Here is a 20,616-nt window from a genome sequence, read left to right on the forward strand (position 1 = left end):
CCTGGTGGTTGCTCATCTTCAAATTGTCTACTCCAGATTCCTTCTATGGCAGCAAGGGTGTTCCAGGGGAGTGCATGTGGGCATTGCGTAAGTCTTAAGGCCGCATTTTGGAAGGCACATAAATTATTTCACCAGCATTCCATTCGTCAAAGCAAGTCACAGGCTAGTCCAGATGCCAAATTCCAGGAATGGGGAAAGAGAGCCTGCATTTTGACAGGAGGGAGAGTAAATCTACATTGTAAATGTGAACGCTCAGAAGGAATTGTTGAGGCCATCTTTGCAAACTGTCTACCCTAGACAATAAGATTGTAGAGCTTGTGACTCAATAGATTCTATTCATAATCATGTGAGATTATATGTCAGTTACTATACCTAAAATATATATAAATAGAGATCTTATGCTTCTACTTGGATATGTCTAAAATACTTTAAAGTAATTTTTTAGAATATGATCAATTTCTACCATAAATAAAGATGACAGTCAAGACAGTAAAATTTCCCGTGGACAGACATTGTTGTCAAAATTGTGTTGTTAAAATTAGGTTCTGTGGCTATGGGTGAACATTTTTGTTGATGCTGTCATACTAACTCTACCTTGGTAACTCCTGACTTTAAGATGTGTTGACAGTGCCTTGAACTTTCAAAAATAAATAATACATACATATTCAAGGTCAAAAGAAGTGAATATTCTTGGTCTCTATGAAGAAGGCCCACGAGTCCCAGTGATCATGTTCTGGTCTGTGGTCCTTAGCTGTGGTCATATTTAAATATTTGTAACTCTCCTGCTTCTTTTGACTATTGCTTTCATCTTGTGTATTGCAATAAACACATTCTCAGTCAAAATATAGGATTACAACATGAATATTTTTAGAAGAGTTATTGAAAAGTAAGATCACTAGTTTTAAATGCATTTGATGTAAATGATCAGTGATAAAGTAAAACAGCCTTGAAAGTGAGCAAATATATCCCAGACAGAGTAACATCATTTGTGTTTCATGATAATTTTGCCCTTGAATTTTTTTTCCCCCAAGGTCTGTTTTTGTCTTTTCTTATAGGGGCCACTTGTGTGTTAAGGAAGAAATTCTCAGCAAGCCAATTCTGGAGCGATTGTAAGAAGTATAATGTGACCGTGTTTCAGTATATTGGAGAACTTTGTCACTACCTTTGCAAACAGCCTAAGGTAAGATCAGTTATCATCAGAAAAAAAAGTATTTCAGAAAGAATAAATATTTTAAGAGAAAAAATAAATTTTATTTCTTTGAATAAATTAACTTCACCTTCCTCCAGAACACAATTTAGCTGGCTTACAAAGATGCATGTGATAGTTTAATATAAAATAGTATAAAACAAGGCATGGAAAATGAAAAGCAAGAATGATCCAGGAATGGACCAATGTGGTTTGTATTGCAGAAGGAGAGGATAGATAGACCCATAATCCAATCCACTTTGATTTTAGGCTAATTAAAGTTTCTATAAAACTACCATGCTGCCAGATTATGAAATTAGATGCATGATATGTTGACTGAGAGCAACTATTGCAAGGTTAAAGTAATGTTTCAAAACTCTGTTCTTAAAAAAAAGATGGAAAAACTAATGACACTGATTATACAGGTTTTTCTTTTTTTCTTTTTTGCTTTGAATATAAGTTATTACATTAGGATATTTTTTGTTTGGTCTTACTTTAAGCTATAAAAAAAAGTGCTTTGATTTGTACTTATCTCTGCTCCTAAAGCAGTCATTCCACATTCTTTTGATCGACTGCCATCATCTGAAAAATAAGTAAGTAGAGAGATTTTCCACAGTCTGGAGTTATTGATTTGCTTGCTTTTTTTACACTCAGAAGTTATTTTCCTTTTCCTAGAATCATTTATCTCTCTAAATTCTTATTTTTTTAACTTTACGATTTCCTAAAAATTCTTGAGGCTACAAATAAGTGACTCTGTCTTAATCAAATCCACACCAGGCCCTTCAAGAGTGGCAATAGGGGGATGGCTCTCCATGTGGAGTGAGGCAGCAGAACCTTTACCTCTGAGACCCACCTTTCCGAGACGAAGGGGAACTCTCTCACCACCTTCGTCATCATCGCACTTGTAAAGGCATAGATGGTGGTCTGGGATAGCTTCTATTATTCTCTCAGGCTAAAATATGGACACATCACTCTTTTATTAATTACCCACAGCACTGCTGAGACTAGGCCAGAGTTAAATAACACCTATGAAAGGTATGGACTTACATAGGAAAGATGGACACAGAAAAGACTGAAATTAGATGATATGATTTACAAATTGCTTTCTTTTTTTTTTTTTGAGCTTGTAGTTCACCACATTTATCTTATTTAAATAACTCTGCCTATGCAGTCAACAGCTATATCTAGGGATACGTCTAGGAATAGGATCATGTATGTCACTCACTCATTTATTCAGTTAAGAGTGTTAAGTTAGATATACAGGAGCATACAGGACAGATCAGATTGCTTTTGTAATAGAAGTTACACTCATGGGGGCAAGGGGAGAAAATAAACCAGCAAACACATGAGGAAAAGCCATTACAGACAATTACAAGTGTTATAAAGAAATAAAGCAGGAATAAGTGATGGGGAATGATAGAAAGAGGGTGTGGAGCATTGCAAATTAGATTGGGTGGTCAGGGGAGACTTCATGGAAATGGTCACCTACGAGCTGAGGACCTGATAGCACAAGTGGGATCCACAGACAAGTAAGCTGGGGGATTGTGGTCATGACAGAAGAAGTGGAAAATGAAGAGGCCCACACAGGACACATCTGAAATGTTTGAAGAGAAGGCAAGTATGGCTAGGCCACCCATTGACCAAATCTTATAGAACCAGGATCTCTCTAGAGTTGGAGGACAAATTTGGTGCTACATAATATTCCCATTGGAGAATTTGACAAAAAATGAAGGAAGAACTAGACTAAAAAAATAGGTACTTTGGGACCTATTTTGAAGGAAAGCCAAGAAGACTTGTTAGATTAGGGATAATGAATGAATAAGAGGGAAGAATCAAGGATGAGTCCCGGGTTTGTTATATTCATTCTATAAATGAAAAATGGGGATAGGAGCTGTTCAAGAAAGCAGAGTAGCTGGCCCAAGACCACAAAGCTCATGAGACACAGTTGTGTAGGCTTGAACTTCACACTTTCCAACTCTAAGCCACAAAGAAACGAATTGCCCTATGTCATGTGGAGAATTAATGGATAAGCTAGAATTAAATCCTTCATCTTTTCATATGAATTTCTCGTGGTTTTTGTCCCATGGGCAATAAATAATCTAAAATTAAAATTTCTAATAGTTTATCATTTGCTGAAGATTCTGGTCTTTCTTGGAAAGCCCTCATTAGAGAACAAAGATTGGCCAATTATGACCCGAACTGTATGTGTCCATAGAAAGGAAGTGAAGGATAGACAATTTAAGGAATAGATAATGTGAAAAAAATAGCAAATGATCAAATAAATAATGCTGGCTATACATTTTTCTATATGTTAAATCACTTTTGAGCATGGAAACATCTTACTAACATACTTTATCTATGATAACAAGATATAACTCCAAAGGAAGACAGGCAAAATACTTTCAGGGTTTCTGATTTTATATTTTTATTTGTAGTTATTTTTGTGGCAAAATACCATACAATTGTTAACATTTTAATAGTATTTAAATTTTACTATAAAATAATCGTATCTATTTAAAGGGACTTTAACAAACTGTGTTGTATGATTTTTATCAAAGAACTATTTTTCAATATCCACAAAAAATAATTTTTAATGACATTCCTGGAAATATTTCCTAATTATTATAGGCATAAGCCTTATAATGGCTTGTTAAGCTGATGGCTGTTATCTGTGAAGGTAGTGCCTGCCCAAACGCAGTCTTAGGAGGCTGCATAACACAGACTTTTACCCACAGCTGGAGCCTGTGCAGTCTCAGCCTTGCAGGCCCTTCCTCTTAAAAACTCCCCAATCCTTTCTTAAAAGAGGCCCCTGGTCTCTCTCCCCCACCATTCCTTTCCTGCTTCCCTACAAGAAAGTCCTCTTCGTTTATGGCTATTTTTGTACTCCAAGATTGTCTGGCGTCCTGTTTACTTTTTGTGTTACATTATACCCTTTCTGTAATATCTGTTTAACTTGCTGCCTACATTGTTTCAATGTATAATATTTGAGTGTCTTTGAACAAAACAAAGTGTTGGAATATATTGTTGTTCTTATTATTAATACAAAGGGTGTGTTGCTGTGACACGTGGGCATGTAGAATTATGAGTAAGTTTTAGGGAAAAAAGGTCTTATGCTAAATAGAATCAAGATGGAAAAATCATAATCCCTACCATATGTTATTTATATTTTAAATGATCCTTTAGGAATTAGGACACGGTTTTGTGCATTACATAGCTGGTTCTGCAGGGCTAAAGGCAAAAAATGACTTTCCCCTTTGTTTTCACTTTTTTTTTTTTTCTGTTCTCCATCTATAAAAAAGCATTTTCTTCCTAAAAAAGTCAGGTGGATACACAATTACCTGCTTTTAAACAGAATGTCTAGCATTTGACTTTTTTTTAGTCATATAAAGAGACTATTCAGCCTGGATATATTAGAGATTCTCTAAGTAGGACTGAGTGCATGCTCTGGAAGAAAGAGACTTTGTTTGTAGGAGGACATTGTTAGAGGCCTGTGCATGAGTAAATGAGTCCTTGACTTGGTTGGAGGTAACTACAGTTCAACCATCTTCCCACTCGATGGCAGCTCTGCAGACACTGCTGGAAAAATAGCTCCACAGAACCTTTCAAAGAAAGGACCTGAGCCTTGGTTCAAGTTGATATTTACTCATTTATTGCTATCATCACATCGGTTTATGCATGATACTGAAAGCCAGAGCAAAATGTTTATTGAAACCCAAGACCTTGGGATGTCTGTGTGTTAAAAGCTCTGACCCACTCAGCAAATTCTCTTTTAAATTTTAAAAGGGATTTTAAAGCACTGAATCTCAAATAAGTATTTTCTGTGTATTCTAAAGTGGTTTACTCTCTGTGTGTACAAACATGTAAGCACCTGACAAAACTGAAGTATTCCATATACTTTTTCAGTAAAAGGGGAAAACTTCCAAATTAGAAACATGTGCTTTTATGAATTCTTACTGAAACCATGGGGACAGGCTTGATAAAACACAGCATGGGTTTTTGAGGCTTTTTAAAGCTGGTTTCTACCTCCCTCTTCCCTCCCCTCCACCTCCTTCCCCACCTCACTCCATTCTTTCCACAAATAGGTTGTGAACACCTCCTATGCACCAGGCCCGGGCACAGGTAATGCTGGAGGCAATAGGGTGCAGCGGAAGACAGAACAGGCAACACCCCCAGCCTTCACAGAGCTGACATTGTAGTGGGTTCAAATTATGTCTGTATTTGGTATGTGACCTTGGATCTGAATTTTATTATCTCCATATGCAAAATAGAGAGAATGCATCTCATTGTATTGAGTGATTACAGTGATTCAATCGCTCCCTGCCTTCCCCGGACCCCGCTGCCAGCGTGGGCTTTGCTCCTGGCCTGCACTCTCTGTATCCCCCACCCCCCACCCCACCCAATCTTTGGTCTCTCTCTACTTTGGTTTTTTGTTTGTGTGTGTCTCTTTGTGCGCCTCAGCACGTTTGTCTCTGCGTGCAGCTGTGTCTCTTTGGGTACCACTGTGTGTACCTCCTGCAGTGTCTTTGTGTAGGCCTCCAGATCAGGCTTGACTTTTGGGGGTATCTTTCTATCTCCGTCGTGTGTGCATGTCCTGCATGTGTGAGAGAGAGGAGACAGGAGAGGCTCTGCACGTGCATCTCCTTCTCTGTCTCAGAGCGTGGGCCTCTATCTTTGTGGGAATTTGTCTCACTTTTGTGAACAAAAGTTCTCTAGAAAAGAATTTGGAGGGAAGAGACTTTATTCCTGTGAATGGTTGGTAAACTGGGGAAGCACAGCCTTTAGTGTAAAGGGTGGGTAAGGTGTGTTCCAGAGAACAAAAGGAGGGTTTGGATTTATTTTATTTATTTTTTATTAAATCATAGCTGTGTACATTGATATGATCATGGGGCATCATTCACTAGCTTCACAGACCGTTTGACACACTTTCATCACACTGGTTAACATAGCCTTCCTGACATTCTCTCAGTTACTGTGCCAAGACACTTACATTCCACATTTACCAAGTTAAATATATACCCTTGTAAGATGCACCGCTGGTGTAATCCCACCAATCCCCTTCCCCCTACCCACCTCCCCCCTCCCTCCCCCACCCATCCCCATCTTTTTTTTGAGACATTGTCTCAGTATGTCGCCCTCGGTAGAGAACCCTGGCATCCCAGTTCACAGCAACCTCAAACTCTTGGGCTTAAGTGATTCTCTTGTCTCAGTCTCCCAAGTTGCTGGGACTCCCAGTTTCCCAGTCATGTGCATTTTTGCAAATGAAGGACTCATACTTGCTGAGTTCTGATTGGGCAGTGCAGGCCATGCCCTGTTGGTTGCTGAATTCTGATTGGGCAGTGCAGGCCATGCCCTGTTGGTTACTGAGTTCTGATTGGGCAGTGCAGGCCATGCCCTGTTGGTTGCTGAATTCTGATTGGGCAGTGAAGGCCATGCCCTGTTGGTTGCTGAATTCTGATTGGGCAGTGAAGGCCATGCCCTGTTGGTTACTGAGTTCTGATTGGGCAGTGCAGGCCATGCCCTGTTGGTTACTGAGTTCTGATTGGGCAGTGAAGGCCATGCCCTGTTGGTTGCTGAATTCTGATTGGGCAGTGCAGGCCATGCCCTGTTGGTTACTGAGTTCTGATTGGGCAGTGCAGGCCATGCCCTGTTGGTTGATTCAGGGGAGGGGAACAGGATTGATCAGCTGTGAAATTCTCAAAGTCAAGCAGATGTGTGGGTCTTCCATAAACTGGAAGTATGCAGCGTACCGCATGTGTGACCTCTAGTCAGCATACAGCCATTTGGCTTTTTAAATTTAGGTCCAATCTTGCAGGATCAGCCCTCTCAGGCTCACACTTTGCATCCTTGTGTGAGTGTATGGAAGTGTTATCTCTGCGTCTCTGCCTCTCTGTGTCACTACGTTTCTGTGAATCTCTGTTTCACTCTGTTCCTCTCTCTACGTTCTCTCCTGTTTCCGCTCCCTCCCTCTCCCCGTCTTCTCTTCTCCTTCCTCCCCACCCCCTCCTCCCTGTTCTCCTCGGCCTCTCCCTCTGGATCTCACTCTGTCCGGGTCCCTCTCTCTCTTTCTTTCTTTCGTTTTTCTTTCCCTGGAGGTCTCTCTTACTTCCTTTCACTTTCACTTTCTTTCTTGCTTCCTGTCTTTGTCTCTCTTCCATTTTCTCTCTGCCTCCTTGGTTCTGTCTTTTACTCTGTCACTCACGTCTTTCACTTGTGTTCGTCGGTGGGTTTATCCATCCATCCATCCATTCCACTCACATTTCTGCATGCCCGCCTCATACCATTCCTAACCTAGCTTAGATAGTGATGTTTGCTTGACAACTTCATGTCTCAGAAAGAATAAAAAAGAATTGGAATAAAGAAGCCTTAGGGAGACTTACAGATAGAGAAGTAGAGTTTTTAAAATTATAGATGGACAGTACCAAGATTTGGTTTTATTTTACGCGATATACTGCTTATTTCACAGCTGACATATATAAAACCAAATATTATAAGCAACCCTCTGACCCTCCCCCAGTGTCTGGACATTCCCGAGTGATTTTTGAAGGGTCCCTCTGCCAATCCTAATGACTTTTTCTTCCTCACATTCGTCGTTCTGTTGACTCTGCTTTTCCATTTCTGTGATCACAACCTGGGTTCTGACCTTCATCATCTTTCATCTGAACCACGTCAGCCGCCGACTGTGACCCCTCTAACCTCCCTATCCTCATATTACTGGTGACCGGTTACTGTAATACACAACCCTCTGCTCGATGCACTCTCCGTTTTCTGTTTTCTTCCAGGGCTCATTAATGGAGTTTTACAAAATAAATAGCTGGGTGGGTTTCTGAAAAGGCTCATCTGACCAGTATTTTGCCCACCTCACAAAATGCCCACGTCTTTGAATGCTTTGACCAGGCTCTTTACAAATCAAACTCGCTCCTAGTTATATCCAATGGGAAACATAAAAGGAAAACATATGGAAATATGGATGAGGAAGCTTAATGAACCAATATTTGTAGCAGCAATGTATTGTCCAATTAACCAGATGCAAACTTGCATTAATACTAAGAAGATTTTGCTATTTGGACTTTATAATTCAAGACAAGGACCATATGCTTTTTCTGAAAGCACTAAGTTTGTAAGCATTTTAGGCTTTGCGGGTTATACTATCTCTGTCATAATTACTCCATTCTGTCTATGTCTCTCAAAAGTAGCCATAGATGATTCATAAATAGATGGCCGTGACTATGTTTTAATAAAACTTTATTTATAAAATAAATTTTATAAATTTATTTTAATAGGAGGCAGGTCAGCTTTGGCCCCTGCAGGATGTAGTTTGACAAGCCCTGATTTATAATTTAAGATATTATACAGTATATTCCTTTTAGGTAGATTTTCATTCCTTTATAAACAAGTTTTTTAAGCTTATTTTTTTTCTCTCTCTCCATATATGTGTATATGTGAGAGTGTATGTGGGTGTGTATAAGTACGTGCAAAAATAGAGATACCTTTTGGGCTTGTTACAAGGCCAAATTTTTATTATATATAAAAAATCAGGTTTTCATTTATGTATTTTTCCAACTTATAATTTGAAGTATGGAAACAAAAATCTGAATAATGTCACTGACAAGGTCTGATTATTATCTGTAAAATAACAAAAGTACTTTATATCTTATAGCTTATACAAATTACATCATTTCCGTTTTTCATAAGAGCTTATGTTTGGCTCGGTTATCATTTCAAGAAAGATTTCAGAGAATTGTTTGAAAGTATTTTATGGACATGTGCCTATTGAGTCTGCTTAAAGCTGTTCATAAAATTCTAGACTTTTATTAATTGAGGACCTTTCATTTGCAAGTTGGTAAGTGCACTTGAATAGACTTAAAATCAAACTTTCATGAAATCTGATTGGACCATAAATGAGGTGCATCATTACGTAGAATAAAAAAGTTATGTCTTTTTTATAAAGTTCATTCTAGCTGAATTGTAATAATTAAATATAAAGAAGAAAAGAAGAAAATAATATAAGGATTTCTTTATTATTTAAGATGCTAAAGGAGATTTTAAATTACACATTAAGTAGGATTATTAACAAGGGCTAAGAATGATATATTTAATTATAAATGTAAACATTGAATATGATGTTAATAAAATAAAATTAAAAGAAACACTTGTAACTATTAAAATAAAATGTTAATTTTTAAACATTAAACATATTATCAAATGATAAGCATTAGAAAAATAAATTAAATCCAAAAAATACACCATGTTTTCTTAGCAAATTAACATTTTATTTTATTTATTATTTATTTATTTGTTTAATTTTTTGAGACAGAATTTCACTATGTCACCCCCGGTAGAGTACTGTGACAGCACAGCTCACAGCAATCTCACATTCTTGGGCTTACATGATTCTCTTGCCTCAGCCTCCCAAGTAGCTGGGACTACAGGCGCCCACCACAATGCCCAGCTATTTTTTTGTTATAGTTGTCATCATTGCTGTTTGGCAGGCCCTGGCCAGGTTTGAATCTGCCAGCTTCTGTGTACGTGGTGTCCTAGCCACTGAACTACAGGTGCTGAGCCTCAAATTAACATTTTATATTAAATAAAAATGACTACTACTTGTGCATTGAGAAGGTAGCCAACTCACCCTCCTCTGTAAGATATAAATAAGAATGTCCATTTTAGCCAATAATTTGGTAACAAAGTCATAAAAATATTTACAAGTATTAACTTCTTCCAAGGGATCTATCCTAATGAGGTGCTAAGATTTAGAGACAAGATATTGACTCAGTTTTTTTTATAATAACGAACATTTTGAAACAATGTAGCAGCCTTGAATAGGTTTTGAAGAAACAAATCGGGGTATGATAATCACATAAGCATGAAAATCATATTTTTGAATGATAATAATCGTTGAGAACAGTGATCAAAGTACATTAATGAATAAGAATATATAACTGCAATGTACTATAATTGTAACTTCTAATGTGCATATTATAGATATGTAAAAATATTCATAATTTCGTCATAGTAGGATTATAGATTCTTTTTCTTTTTTAATTTTTCTGTATTCTCTTTCTATGATCTATGTAAATATTTCAACATGCATACATTTCTTTTCCTCCATAACATTAAATAATAGATCAGTTGGTATTTCCTCATACTTTCAAAACATGATCTGAGATAAAAATGGAATAAAAATATCTTGAGAGTTAGAGAAATGAATTTGTTTTAACTGGACAAAATTCTTGATCCTAGTTTTGATAATTTTATTTTCCATATCAATTGAATTATTTTGGATGAACTTTTTTGGATGATTATTTTGGATGCTCTTATTAATAAGTTTTTATAGCTATATTAAAACCTATGGAGCGTGGTTTATAAACCACTTTCATGGTTTCCAGAGAATGTCACCACATTTCGTAAATAATGATGCTTGCTGAAACTCATATCTAAGACTTGAAAAGCATCCAAGAGTTACACCATATAAAAGATTAGCCTCTGGTGTTCAAGTGAAATAAATCCTAAGATTTGCAGTGCTATTGTTTTATACAGAAAAATAGCAGTGGAAAATCCAAGTGCTAGTCCCATGGCAGGTTATATCTGACATGTCCACAGAAGATGGGAACCAGGACAGAACTTCTCTGGGTTATATATAATGGTAGAAAGTAACCTCTATCTTAAAAGGAGCTGCTCTGACCTGGTGAGTCTTTTCTCCGTCTATAGAATAATTACCTTAAATCCCACTGATGTGGGCCTAAGAAAATCAACAAGTGACAGCATTGTTTCAGATGATTCTACCATCTTGGCATCTTTTGTTTTTGTTTTGTTTTTAATTGAATTTTTTAAAAATCAAAGTAGCACTTTTATACAGCTACTAAAATGAAATAGTATTCCCAAGATAAAAAGTATCTCTACATTATCAATATTTGATCTCTAGAGGTAGGCACCTTTAATTTTCTTTTTAAATTAATTTTTAATTAAAATATAACTGTATACTTTATGGAATATAATGTGATGATTTGATATACAACATGGAATGCTTAAATCAAACTGATTAACATAGCTATCACCTCACTTATTTTTTGTGGTATGACATTTAAAATTTATTCTTAGTTATTTTGAAATATACCCTTGCACTGTGCACATTAGGTGAGATCCAACCAAATAGCCTCCTTTCTCCCACCAATCTCCCTCCCTCTTTCTACTCCCCTCTCCTTCCTCAGCCTTTCCCCCTGCTAGACTATATTTGTGTTTTATCATTCCTATGAGTGTGTATTTATATATTGGTTTCATAATAGCATTGAGTACATTGGACACTTTTATTTCCATTCTTGAGATATCTTACTAAGAAGAGTGTGATCTATGTACATAAATTAGGTCAAATTGGTTAATTTTCTTTAAATTTCTATGTTCTAATGATTTTTCTTCTGTTTATTCTTGCAGTACCAAGAGAGCTAAGTTAAAAAGACATTTGTCCATACTTCTATCAATTTTACATTTATATCTTTGGACTGGGTTATTCAGTGAAAAGAAGTTTCGAGCTGCTACCCTTATGTTGAATTTATTCTATTATTATTAGTAAATTTTTTTTATAGTTTTAGTCAATATTTTTTTATTAATTTATAAAGAGGTAGATCATGTATACATTAATGCATTGATGGGGTACAATGTGCTGATTCCATATACAACTTGGAATGCTTACATTCAATATATCCCTCACCTGAATACATTGTGGTATATGTATACAATGGAATAATATGCAGCCTTAAAAAAGATGGAGACTTTACCTCTTTTATGTTTATATGGATGGAGGTAGAACATATCCTACTTAGTAAAGTATCTCAAGAATGGAGGGAAAAATATCCAGTGTACTCAGTACTATTATGAAACGAATTTATAATCACTCACACTTTCATATGAAGAATAGATCACAACTATGGCCCAGGATGAAGAAGGAAAGGAGGTGGGGTAGGAGGGGGGAGGCCAGATGGAGGGAGGGTGAACAGTGGGATCATGCCTGTGGTGCATATTGCAAGGGTACATGTTGGATATTAAGTATAAAATATAAATGTCTTACCACAACAATTAAGGAAATGTTCTTTATCTCCAGAAATGTTTCTTTACTTAAAGTCTACTTGATCTGATATCAGTCTGGTTATGCTAGCTTCCTCTAGGGGGATGGTTGCATATCTTATTTCATTCAATTACTTTCAATTTTGGTGTCATCTAATCATCAATTTACCATGAATACACTGATAATATATTTTTACTTTAATTTTAGGGCAGTGTATAATCCTGTTAATAAGCACATTGCTTATCGAATATAGAACAAAATATAATCCTATTTTTCTTTTAATTCTTAAATATGAATTGGAAATAAAAATATAAGAATGCTGGACATTTCAAAGCAATATTTACATATAGTGGTTATGATTTTGTAAAATTTATTTTGAGACAGGGTTTTGCTATTGTTGCCCAGGCTGGTCTCAACCTTCTGGGCTCAGTGATCTCATCTCAGCCTTCTGCATAGCTGGGATTGCAGGAACATGCTCCTGGTCGGGGGTTTTTATAATATTTGTACAGCCAATATGAATGTTGATTCTACGACCTCAATGTGTTGTTTACTGTATGCCAGGCACTGTGTATTACTGTGTACTGCAACATATAAGTGAAATAGGCTATTATCTGTTTTTACAGATGAAAAAATTGAGAATCAAAATGTGAATCAAAATCTTGCTCAAAATTATATAGCTAATATATCAAGACCAGGGAGTATAAACTCAAGTATGTTTTATAATATTTTTAAAGTAATGCTTTTTTTTCCCATGGAAAATGCTTTCTTCCTTTCCTGACCTCTCCCAAAAAAGTCTTCAATACTCTAGAATTTAGAATGAGCTTTTCCTAGACATTAAGACACACAGACCATATTAGTCTTGGCCAATGTTACTTTTGCTAGCTGTTGTACACAGTTCTGCAACAGACCTACATGATATATTTTTTCTTCCCTACTATTATTGCACGCGGCTGACTTCTAGGATATTTGCCATTTTAATAATGATGAAGAAAAGAATTGGGAACTGAAATTCATTACAAGTAAAAGCTTTTCTTCAAACAGAGGGAAGGAGAGAAGGACCATCAGGTGCGTCTGGCGATTGGAAATGGTATACGGAGTGATGTATGGAGACAGTTTTTAGACAGATTTGGAAATATTAAGTTGTGCGAACTTTATGGAGCTACTGAAGGAAACATTTGTTTCATGAACCACACTGGGAAAATTGGAGCAGTTGGGAGAACAAATTTCTTTTACAGAGTAAGTACAGTATTTTCTTTACGAAAGAAATACTTTGAGGTCTTCTTTGGGCTTATAAATTATGATAAACATTATCACCTTTTCTTTAAAGTAGAGAACTTCTATAAATAACATAGCAGCTCTAGGTGAGCACTAGTGCTATGGGTTATGAAAAACTCAGTCATCTCCCTCTATATTATGGGGATAAAGATGCCTAGTTTTTTGTTCAGAAATGACTGGAATAACTCAGTCATCTCCCTCTATATTATGGGGATAAAGATGCCTAGTTTTTTGTTCAGTTTTTAATTATTAATATAATGTATTAATAGCACATGTAAGTTCTGGTATGTATTAATTTCACTCTTTTCAACTGAACAGTTTTTTGTTCAGTTTTCATTATTAATATAATGTATTAATAGCACATGTAAGTTCTGGTATGTATTAATTTCACTCTTTTCAACTTCCTTGAAAATTTGAAATTTCATTATTTCTATTTACTTTTATCATTCATAGCACTCAAATGTTCTGTATAGGTTTTTAATATATAATATATATATTTTATATATAAATATATCTTTAAACAATATCAAGATAACACTAACATCCTAAAATCTGCCCAAGAAACCACCATTTCAGGGGTAAAAAACTGGTAGCTGATTACTCAATACAACCATAGAAGACAAAAGACCATGGACAAATACCTCCAACTGGCTTGGAGAAAAAGCTGTTAAACTAGAATGTATTCTCAACAATAGCATATTTTAAAAAATAAAGGTGAACACAAAAAGTCACAAAATTTATAAAGGAAAATTGATATAACCACAACAGTAAATAAATCTTTGATAATGCAGAGTATTTGAATAGTAAACTAGTAATCCACATATAAAGACCTCTGCATCTAACAACTTCGGAATATCCATCCTTTCAAAAACTTATAAAACATTGTACAGAAATTACTGGGCCACTTAGGGAATTCCAACAAATTTCAAAGGATTGAATATACAGGGTAGCCACACAGTTCATGGGCAATAGTTACTATTTTAAATTGCCCATGATCTTTATGGCCACTCTGTACATAAATTATGTTCTTTGACAACAATTTAATTGATACAGAACTAAATTTTTTAAAAGACAATTGGATAATCTGCTATGTATTTGGAAATAAAGCATTTCTAAATTGCCATGTGTTGGAGAAAAAATAATACTAAATTAGAAGATATTATGAGCCGACCCATAATAAAAATGTCACATCTGGAGGCGGAGCAAGATGGCAGCCGAGTAACAGCTTCCTTGCATCTGGGCACCGTGAGTCTGGGGAGATAGGACTCCAGGCATCTCTGGCTGGTGGGAACTGCCTAGCATCACTCCTATGAGGATACAGGGAGTCAGCGAGAGACTTCTGGACCCCAAGAGGAGTACTAAAACAGTGGAAAACCGGCAAGTGGTTGCGTGTGTTCAATCCGTCTAAACCCGCCCACAACTGTAAGTTCAGTAGCAGCGAGACTGCAAACCAGAAAGGCCTTACCTGTGAACTGTTTTGATGTCCTTGGACTTGGCACTGAGTTGAACTGCCCTGGGGAAGGCCTGAGCGGGAGTGCGGAGAACTTTGGCCATTGTCTAGGGCCCCAGTCTGACCCACTGAGCCAGACGGAGCTAATAGTGTTTGGCGGTGGGTCACACGGAACCATTGCCAGTGATCTGCCCGGGCAAGCTCCGCCCTCAGGGTCGCAGAGCTAGAAACGGGTGGGAGCTTGTAACCCAGCAACCAAGTAGCCTAAGGGTGGGGTCTGAGCCGCCTTGCAGCCCTAACCCTCAGGGACAGAGTGAGACCGGTTTTGGCACACTGGGTAAGTGGATAGCCACTTCAGCAGTGATTCCAGCGAGAAAGCTGGGAAAGCTTCTGCTCAGCAAGTTTACAAGTTCAAAGTGCCTTTTAAGTGGGCTGAAGAGAGATTTAGGGTGTCTACCTGCTGGGGTTTGAGAAATCAGCAGCCTCCAGTCGTATCAGAACTGTGACTAACATCTCATACCCCAGAAGACCACGTGTTGCCCAGACAATATTCAATAACATATACAAACTGCTTTGTTTTTTGTTGTGTATTTTTTTCTTTTTTTTTGTTTGTTTGGTTTTTTTTTGTTTGTTTATTTTGACGTTGTTGATCTTTTGTTTTTTAACTTCAATCTTTTCCATACAGATCCCTTCTTCTTTCTCAATTTTTCTAGTTTAATTATAATTTCCCATTGCTGCCTTTTTTAATAACTAGAACTTCATTTTTGCTAGTGTTTCTACCCCTATCATTTGGTTTTTCACCCAATTTTATCCCCGTAAAGTTTTCTGTTTGCTTGTTTTGGTTTGATTTATAGCATTTTTGTCTTTCCTCTCTACTTGGTGGAGGTGGGGTACTGTGTCTGATCAGGTTAGCAAAGAGCTGCTGACCTCAGGGGAACCACCCAACTGGCACCCCCAGAAGGTGGGGTTTTTTAAGGTTGTGTCAAAGTACCCTACTGTACACCTATATTGCCCTGTCTCCCTCTTTCTGTACCTCTCTTCTTTTTGTCAATATTCCTTATACCCACCCCCTCTCCTTTCTCTATCTTTCTTTTTTTCCTTATCACTCGGTCCTCCTTTCTTTCATCCCTTTTTTGCTCCTCAACCTTCTCACCCTTCTGGTCCTGTAACCCTTAGTCCACAGGCACGAGAACTTAAAGAGCAAGAGGAAGTGAAAGGAAAATTAGGGCAAGGAAACAGATAAAAGAAATCACTCATGAGGCAGAATCAGCAGAAAACTCCAGGTAACATGAAGAACCAGTCCAGAACAAACCCGCCAAGGGACCATGAGGTAGCTACTGCAGAGGATTCCACCTATACAGAAATGTTAGGAATGACAGAAAGGGAATTTAGAATACACATGTTGAAAACAATGAAAGAAATGATGGAAACAATGAAGGAAACTGCTAATAAAGTGGAAAATAACCAAAAGGAAATCCAAAAACAGAATCAAATCAGAGATGAACGATATGAAGAATATAAAAAGGATATAGCAGAGCTGAAGGAAATGAAACAGTCAATCAGGGAACTTAAAGATGCAATGGAAAGTATCAGCAACAGGTTAGACCATGCAGAAGAAAGAATTTCAGAGGTAGAATACAAAGTTTTTGAGATAACTCAGATAGTAAAAGAGGCAGAAAAGAAGAGAGAGAAAGCAGAACATTCACTGTCAGAATTATGGGACTTTATGAAGCGTTCCAACATACGAGTTATAGGAATTCCAGAAGGGGAAGAAGAATGCCCCAGAGGAATGGAAGCCATACTAGAGAATATTATAAAAGAAAATTTCCCAAACATCACCACAGATTCTGACACACTGCTTTCAGAGGGATATCGGACCCCAGGTCGCCTCAACTCTAACCGAGCTTCTCCAAGACACATTGTGATGAACCTGTCCAAAGTCAAGGCAAAAGAAAAGATTCTGCAAGCTGCCAGGAGTAAGCGCCAGTTGACCTATAGGGGGAAAATCCATCAGAGTGACCGCAGACTTCTCTAATGAAACTTTCCAAGCAAGAAGACAATGGTCATCTACCTTTAATCTACTTAAACAGAACAATTTTCAGCCCAGAATTCTGTACCCTGCTAAGCTAAGCTTCAAAATTGATGGAGAAATCAAATCATTTACGGATATACAAACATTGAGGAAATTCGCCACAACAAGACCGGCTCTACAGGAAATACTTCAACCTGTTCTGCACACTGACCACCACAATGGATCAGCAGCAAAGTAAGAACTCAGAAATCAAAGGACAGAACCTAACCTCCACACTGATGCAAAAGATAAAACTAAGCAATGGACTCTCACCAAATAAGACGAATAGAATACTACCACACTTATCAATTATCTGCATAAATGTTAATGGCTTGAATTCCCCACTGAAGAGACATAGATTGGCTGACTGGATTAAAAAACACAAGCCATCCATTTGCTGTCTGCAAGAAACACACCTGGCTTCAAAAGACAAATTAAAGCTCCGAGTCAAGGGTTGGAAGACAATTTTTCAGGCAAATGGAATTCAGAAGAAAAGAGGAGTTGCAATCTTCTTTTCAGATACATGTGGATTTAAAGCAACTAAAGTCAAAAAAGACAAAGATGGTCACTTTATATTGGTCAAGGGAAAACTACAACAAGAAGACATTTCAATTCTAAATATTTATGCACCTAATTTAAATGCTCCCATATTCTTGAAGCAGACCTTACTCAGTCTGAGCAATATGATATCTGATAATACCATCATAACAGGGGACTTTAACACACCTCTTACAGAGCTGGACAGATCCTCTAAACAGATATTAAACAAAGATATAAGAGATTTAAATGAGACCCTAGAACAACTATGCTTGTTAGACGCATATAGAACACTCCACCCCAAAGAAAAAGAACATACATTCTTCTCATCACCCCATGGAACATTCTCCAAAATTGATCATATCCTGGGACACAAAACAAATATCAACAGAATTAAAAGAATTGAAATTTTACCTTGTATCTTCTCAGACCATAAGGCACTAAAGGTGGAACTCAACTCTAACAAAAATGGTCGACCCCACCCAAAGGCATGGAAATTAAACAATCTTCTGTTGAATAACAGATGGGTGCAGGAAGAAATAAAACAGGAAATCATTAACTTCCTTGAGCATAACAACAATGAAGACACAAGCTACCAAAACCTGTGGGATACTGCAAAAGCAGTTTTGAGAGGAAAATTCATCGCTTTAGATGCCTACATTCGAAAAACAGAAAGAGAGCACGTCAACAATCTCACAAGAGATCTTATGGAATTGGAAAAAGAAGAACAATCTAAGCCTAAACTCAGTAGAAGAAAAGAAATCTCCAAAATCAAATCAGAGATCAATGAAATTGAAAACAAATGAATCATTCAGAAAATTAATGAAACAAGGAGTTGGTTTTTTGAAAAAATAAATAAAATAGATAAACCATTGGCCAGACTAACTAGAAATAGAAAAGTAAAATCTCTAGTAACCTCAATCAGAAACGATAAAGGGGAAATAACAACTGATCCCACAGAGATACAAGAGATCATCTCTGAATACTACCAGAAACTCTATGCCCAGAAATTTGACAATGTGATGGAAATGGATCAATATTTGGAATCACACCCTCTCCCTAGACTTAGCCAGGAAGAAATAGAGCTCCTGAACAGACCAATTTCAAGCACTGAGATCATAGAAACAATAGAAAAGCTTCCAACTAAAAATGCCCTGGTCCAGATGGCTTCACTCCAGAATTCTATCAAACCTTCAAGGAAGAGCTTATTCCTGTACTGCAGAAATTATTCCAAAAAACTGAGGAAGAAGGAATCTTCCCCAACACATTCTATGAAGCAAACATCACCCTGATACCAAAACCAGGAAAAGACCCAAACAAAAAGGAGAATTTCAGACCAATCTCACTCATGAATATAGATGCAAAAATTCTCAACAAAATCCTAGCCAATAGATTTCAGCTTATCATCAAAAAAGTCATTCATCATGATCAAGTAGGCTTCATCCCAGGGATGCAAGGCTGGTTTAACATACGGAAGTCCATAAACGTTATCCACCATATTAACAGAGGCAAAAATAAAGATCACATGATGCTCTCAATAGATGCAGAAAAAGCATTTGATAAAATCCAGCATCCTTTTCTAATTAGAACACTGAAGAGTATAGGCATAGCTGGCACATTTCTAAAACTGATTGACGCTATCTATGACAAACCCACAGCCAATATTTTGCTGAATGGAGTAAAACTGAAAGCTTTTCCCCTTAGAACTGGAACCAGACAAGGTTGTCCTCTGTCACCTTTACTATTCAACATAGTGCTGGAAGTTCTAGCCAATACAATTAGGCAAGACAAGGAAATAAAGGGAATCCAAATGGGAGCAGAGGAGGTCAAACTCTCCCTCTTTGCTGACGACATGATCTTTTTTTTTTTTTTTTTTTTTTGTAGAGACAGAGTCTCACTTTATGGCCCTCGGTAGAGTGCCGTGGCATCATACAGCTCACAGCAACCTCCAGCTCCTGGGCTTAAGCGATTCTCTTGCCTCAGCCTCCCGAGTAGCTGGGACTACAGGTGCCCACTACAGCACCCGGCTATTTTTTTGTTGCAGTTTGGCCGGGACTGGGTTTGAACCTGCCACCCTCAGCATATGGGGCCGGCGCCCTACTCACTGAGCCACAGGCGCCGCCCAGACATGATCTTATACTTAGAGAACCCCAAAGACTCAACCACAAGACTCCTAGAAGTCATCAAAAAATACAGTAATGTTTCAGGATATGAAATCAATGTCCACAAGTCAGTAGCCTTTGTATATACCAATAACAGTCAAGATGAGAAGCTAATTAAGGACACAACTCCCTTCACCATAGTTTCAAAGAAAATGAAATACCTAGGAATATACCTAACGAAGGAGGTGAAGGACCTCTATAAAGAAAACTATGAACTCCTCAGAAAGGAAATAGCAGAGGATATTAACAAATGGAAGAACATACCATGCTCATGGATGGGAAGAATCAACATTGTTAAAATGTCTATACTTCCCTAAGCAATCTACCTATTCATTGCCATTCTATCAAAGTACCTACATCGTACTTTCAAGATTTGGAAAAAATGATTCTGCGTTTTGTATGGAACCAGAAAAAAACCCGTATAGCTAAGGCAGTTCTCTGTAACAAAAATAAAGCTGGGGGCATCAGCATTCCAGATTTTAGTCTGTACTACAAAGCCATAGTGCTCAAGACAGCATGGTACTGGCACAAAAACAGAGACATAGACACTTGGAATCGAATTGAACACCAAGAAATGAAACTAACATCTTACAACCACCTAATATTCGATAAACCAAACAGGAACTTACCTTGGGGGAAAGACTCCCTATTCAATAAATGGTGTTGGGAGAACTGGATGTCTACATGTAAAAGACTGAAACTGGACCCACACCTTTCCCCACTTACAAAAATTGACTCAAGATGGATAAAGGACTTAAATTTAAGGCATGAAACAATAAAAATCCTCAAAGAAAGCATAGGAAAAACACTGGAAGATATTGGCCTGGGGGAAGACTTCATGAAGAAGACTGCCATGGCAATTGCAACAACAACAAA

At 37.3% G+C, this 20,616-nt stretch overlaps 1 protein-coding gene across 1 annotated transcript in view; it reads left to right on the plus strand.

Moving 5' to 3' along the window:
• SLC27A6 (solute carrier family 27 member 6) overlaps positions 1 to 20,616 on the plus strand; it is a 51,371-nt gene that overhangs the window by 14,135 nt on the left and 16,620 nt on the right. The window contains exons 4-5 of the mRNA XM_053566732.1: positions 1,056 to 1,180; positions 13,287 to 13,481. Coding sequence (XP_053422707.1) covers positions 1,056 to 1,180; positions 13,287 to 13,481 — 320 coding nt within the window. The remainder of the gene's footprint in view (positions 1 to 1,055; positions 1,181 to 13,286; positions 13,482 to 20,616) is intronic.

Source organism: Nycticebus coucang, chromosome 17 (assembly GCF_027406575.1).
Source record: "Nycticebus coucang isolate mNycCou1 chromosome 17, mNycCou1.pri, whole genome shotgun sequence".
Lineage (NCBI taxonomy): Eukaryota > Metazoa > Chordata > Mammalia > Primates > Lorisidae > Nycticebus > Nycticebus coucang.